Genomic DNA, 5,292 nt, shown 5'->3' with positions numbered 1-5,292 from the left:
CTGGAACCCGAGGCAGGGAGGGCGTGGCGAGGATGGCGGAGCCGAGGGGCGGAGGGACAGGCCCGGCCTCGGGGAGGCCGCGGAGGGAGGCCGGAGCAGGGAGACGGCCGCTGAAGCTTGGGGAGGGCAGGGGGCAGGGTCCAGAGACCATCAGATAAAGTGAGGTGAAACCGGCTGGGCGGAGAGGCCAGAGTGAGCTCGGTCGTCAGCCCCGGGCCCAGGCGCCGGGCCCAGGCACAGGGGGCTCGCTGCCAACAAGCGGCCCGGCGGGAGCTCCCCTCCCCCTCTCAACGTCCCTGACACTGGGACTGCCCCCCCTCCGTTTTCTCAGCCTTGGAGGGGCCAGCAGCTGGCCCCGGACCCTGGGATCTGGATGGAGCCGGATGGAGAGCAAGAAGCAGGCTCAGGGGCTGCGTTCCTCCTTTTACAAATGAGGAAACTGAGGCTCAGGGAAGTTTGGGTGACTCTCAAAGTCAAACAAAGCAAGTGGCAGGACTGGGGCCTCCTGAGCAATTCACATTCCTCCCACTGACACCCAAGCTGGACTCCAGCCCCCGGAGCTGGGGGAGCTTCCAGAACGAGAAGAACTAGAGGAGTTCTAGGAGAGAAAGTGGGAAGGGCTGGGAGGGCCCTAGAACCCAGGATGTCAGGGCAGGGAGGGGGCTTAGAACAGGGGATGTCAGATCTGGGAGGGGGCTTAAAACAGGGGATGTCAGGGCTGGGAGGTCCCTTAGAACCCGGGATGTCAGGGCTGGGAGGGAGCCTAGAACAGGGGATGTCAGAGCTGGGAGGGGGCTTAGAACAGGGAATGTCAGAGCTGGGAGGGAGCCTAGAACAGGAGATGTCAGAGCTGGGAGGGGGCACCTTAGAACAGGGGATGTCAGAGCTGGGAAGGGCCTTAGAACAGAGGATGTCAGAGCTGGGAGGGAGTTTAGAACAGGGAATGTCAAGGCTGGCGGGACCTTAGAACAGGAGATATTAGGGCTGGTAAGACCTTAGAACAGAGGATGTCAGGGCTGGTGGGGGGAGCCTTAGAACAGGGACTGTCAGAGCTGGGAGGGCCCTAGAACCCAGGATGTCAGGGCTGGGAGGGGGCTTAGAACAGGGGATGTCAGGGCTGGGAGGGGGCACCTTAGAACAGGGGATGTCAGAGCTGGGAACCTTAGAACAGAGGATGTCAGAGCTGGGAGGGAGTTTAGAACAGAATGTCAAGGCTGGCGGGACCTTAGAACAGGAGATATTAGGGCTGGTAAGACCTTAGAACAGAGGATGTCAGGGCTGGTGGGGGGAGCCTTAGAACAGGGACTGTCAGAGCTGGGAGGGCCCAACCCAGGATGTCAGGGCTGGGAGGGCTTAGAACAGGGGATTGTCAGGGCTGGGAGGGGGCACCTTAGAACAGGGGATGTCAGAGCTGGGAAGGGCCTTAGAACAGAGGATGTCAGAGCTGGGAGGGAGTTTCGAACAGGAATGTCAAGGCTGGCGGGACCTTAGAACAGGAGATATTAGGGCTGGTAAGACCTAGAACAGAGGATGTCAGGGCTGGTGGGGGGAGCCTTAGAACAGGGACTGTCAGAGCTGGGAGGGCCCTAGAACCCAGGATGTCAGGGCTGGGAGGGGGCTTAGAACAGGGGATGTCAGGGCTGGGAGGGGGCTTAGAACAGGGGATGTCAGGGCTGGGAGGGGGCTTAGAACAGGGGATGTCAGGGCTGGGAGGAGGCTTAGAACAGGGGATGTCAGGGCTGGGAGGTCCCTTAGAACCCGGGATGTCAGGGCTGGGAGGAGCCTGAAAGGCCCCCTGTTCAGCCCCCTTCCTGGATTTGCCCGGTACTGTGTGGCAAATTTCCCTGGCCAAACTAGTGTTCTGCTCCCCCAAACCAAACATCATGTGCTCACAGCTGCTTCTGCTCCTCCAGGTCAAAGCTGTAACAGGAACTTACCTGAAATGGTAAGAAGGAGCTGCTGCTTCTCCCTTGATGTCACAGTGGGGGCAGAGGGGACTGGGGGGTGGCCACGGCCCCTTGAGTGGCTCAGGAGCAGAGGCCCAAGCCAGGGGCATCTTCTGGGCTCAGCCCAGAGCTCGGGGTTGTGTACCTGTGGGTGTTGGGTGGGGATATGAGCCCTGAGGGCCCTCACTGCTCTAGGGGCTGTGGGACTAGAAACTTCCCCCTCCTCCCTTCCCTCTCCCACCTCCCCGGCCCAGGACCAGGAGCCCCATGAATGACACCCTTGTGGTTTTCTGCAGGAAGTCTCCTACGCTTCCGTGCCCTCCACTAGCAATCCACCCAGGCGGACCCAGGAGAGCGTGGCAGATGACGCCAACGCAAATGGCACAGTCCTGGCTGAGTGACGGAGCCTCCCAGCCTCCTCAAGCCGGAAGAGGATCAGCCCTTCGCTCCCTTCTGGCCCCCAAGGCTCCTCTGGCCTCCATTCCATGGGAGCCAGCCTGTCAGGAAGAGCTCAGACTTAAGCATCAGGACACTGGACTCTGCCCCTGGGAGCCACTGGTGGGGGTGCATGAGCATGAACAAGACCCTTTCTCTTTCCTGTCCTCAGTTTCCCCATCCAAAAGTAGAAGGCCAGTCCACAAGCGTTTATCAAGCGCCTACATGAGATGCACCGGTTTAGAGAAGCCTCCCCCATGGGGGGGCTATTTGTGCCTGACCCATGGCAGAGCACTCCAAGGCCTGATCAGCCACAGCGGGACACACTGCAACTCTTGGTTCTCTTTGAAAAGAAAGGACAAGAAGTGGCTGAGATCCTCTGGTTCCTGACCTCTCCTCACCCAAGACTTGTGATATTTTTATTTTTGTAATTATTTTTAATAATTTATAACTTAATTTATTAATAAAATGCTCCTGCCACCAATCTGGGTCCCTAGTGTGGAGAACTAGAAACAGGGGTCAAGTGGGAGGCAGCCCTCACCCCAGGGGGGAAGGGCAAGGGATGGGGTCAAAGTCCCCCAAAACAAAACATCCTGTTTGTAGCATGATGTTGTAGAGTGTAGAGCTCAGGAACGAGCGGGCCTGGGTCCAGATTCCACCATCTCTGACACTTACTGCTTCTGTGACCTTCGCCTGGGTCACCGACCTTCCCAGGTCTCGATGTCCTTACCCTCAAATAAAAAGTTAGGCTTTTGGCCTTCCAGCCTACAATGTACAATGCTCCGGTAAACTGTCAAATGGTTGGATTTTCAGTCCCATTCAGGTCCAGATGTGTGAATTCTGATACAATCCAAACATAGGGCCGCAGCTTTTGACCAGAGGCCTCCACCTCTACCCTGATAGCTCCCAGTTCTGAAACCCCGCCTCCAGCATGCAACAGCCACGCTGGCACCCAGGACACCCCAGAATCAGCCGGAGTCAGGATAAGCAAAAGTCCTTAATCTTTATTCTCCGCCCCCAGATGCAGGATTGAACAGAATGGAAGCAAAATCTCCTCGACCACCTTCCCCCATCTACCACCGAGAATGTGCTCCTGGCTAGCTTTTCTCCACTCCCTGGTCCCTCCTACAATCCTCTATACACCAATCATGGAGCCAGCATGGATAGCGGAAAGGACCATTTTCCAACCATATATCCATAGAGTATTGTCCAATCAGAAGTTAGCCTCAAGCGCTTGGCAGTCCCGATCTCAGTGCATAGTTTCAGCCCTCTACATCTCCCACTTTCTTTTGTTTTAGAACACAGGTGGTCACGCCATCCCTGACTTCTCAGGAAAAGAGGTGACAATACCAAAAAGGAGGTGATCATGCCCCCCTGCCCCCGACATCTCAGGAAGGGAGATGAAAAGCACCAAAGGGAAGTGGGGGTTGCTAGTGAGTTCCTGGGTTGAGGGTCTTATTAGAAACAGGTATGCACAAATCCATCAGCATGGGAGGTATTACACAAGCACATAGCAATAACACACAGGCTATTATAAGTGATGACCCTCCCTTCAGTCAGAGTGGGCTCGATGTGGTGTAACAGACATGAATTGTACATGCAAGCAGTGATATAACAAACAATAAAAATCAATATGGTATTATAAGAGATTTCCAGAAGTCCTAGAAGGAGGGTATGTAAACAACAGTCACACATACACCTTCTTCAGCAGCCAAGAGATAGTCCAAAAGCAATCTATTGTCCATTGTTTTACATGTGAGGGAATCCAATGATCTCCCCCAAGTTTTTGAAGTCCTGCAACAGTCTTATCATTTCTCAGAAAATCCAATGATTCCTGAGAGTTTTCAAGTCCTACAACAGTCTTATCATATCTCAGAGAATCCAATAATTCCTGAGGGTTTTGAGATCCTACAACAATCTTACCATGTCTCAGAGAATCCAATGATTCCTGAGGGTTTTCAAGTCCAACAATTTTTGATGTCCATGAGTCAAATGCCATAACTTCCAGGCTCTTTCAGTAGTGGGCACAGTCAGCAACAGAATCATCCAATGTTTCTTGGTTCTTCTCCTTCGTTTTAAGGGTCTGCTCTGTCTCTCTGTGATGGACAAGGCAAATATGGTTCTTTGGCACCCATATGATTCCTTCTCCACCTGTAGAGATACAAGCAAACCCTCTCCCCCAAGCAGTTAGCCTATCTGTTCCCTTCCATTCACTACTTTCTGGGTCTCTCCACATCACCTGGCGATTATCTAAAGAGAGTGGAGCTGCTCTCACTGGACACTGCCCTTCCGGTGGGTTATAAAACCTGTCTGCCGGAGCCAGTGCATCTTTGTCAAAAATCAAGAAATTAATAGTATAAAGAGCTAGATTTAGAAGTTCTCTAGGGTTACCTGTGGCTCCCCCTTTCTTTTGTTTTTGGAAGAGCGTCTTAATGTCTCTGTTTCTTCTCTCTACTATTGCCTGTCTTTAAGGATTAAGGGGTATGCCAGTGGTGTGTAAAATCTTATAGTGTGCACAAAAGTATGCAAAATGTTTAGAAGTATATGCGGGACCATTGTCTGTTTTTATTGCTTGTGGCACACCCATAATGGCAAGTGCTCGTGTGAGGAATTCAGTGACCACTCGGGCTGTCTCTTTTGCTGCTAGTATTGCAAAAGTGAATCCTGAAAAGATGTCTACCACAACGTGGATAAAAGACAGACGACCAAAAGATTTATAAAGATTTATAAAAGAATTATAATTTATAATTTCATTGGGTCTCACACTATGAGGATTCTTCCCTGGAGGCAGTGTAGGAGTGTGGATAGGAATGCAAGCCATACAGGTGCTCCTTGCTTCCTCTCTTATTATTCCAAATTGCAAATGTAAAGCTCGAGCAGCCTGATGATATTTAAAATGAGATTCTCGGGC

At 52.7% G+C, this 5,292-nt stretch overlaps 1 protein-coding gene across 1 annotated transcript in view; it reads left to right on the top strand.

Annotated features, from left to right (window-relative positions):
- The window catches only part of LOC127556363 (nectin-2-like), an 11,238-nt gene extending 8,373 nt beyond the window's left edge, over positions 1 to 2,865 (top strand). Inside the window, exons 7-8 of the mRNA XM_051989471.1 lie at positions 1,914 to 1,945; positions 2,243 to 2,865. Of these exons, the coding sequence (XP_051845431.1) occupies positions 1,914 to 1,945; positions 2,243 to 2,347 (137 nt within the window). The 3' untranslated portion in view covers positions 2,348 to 2,865. The remainder of the gene's footprint in view (positions 1 to 1,913; positions 1,946 to 2,242) is intronic.
- The last annotated feature ends 2,427 nt before the right edge of the window (positions 2,866 to 5,292 follow it).

Source organism: Antechinus flavipes, chromosome 3 (assembly GCF_016432865.1).
Source record: "Antechinus flavipes isolate AdamAnt ecotype Samford, QLD, Australia chromosome 3, AdamAnt_v2, whole genome shotgun sequence".
Lineage (NCBI taxonomy): Eukaryota > Metazoa > Chordata > Mammalia > Dasyuromorphia > Dasyuridae > Antechinus > Antechinus flavipes.
The sequence above is the reverse complement of the archived record's forward strand: the minus strand, read 5'-3'. Positions and strand labels throughout refer to the sequence as shown.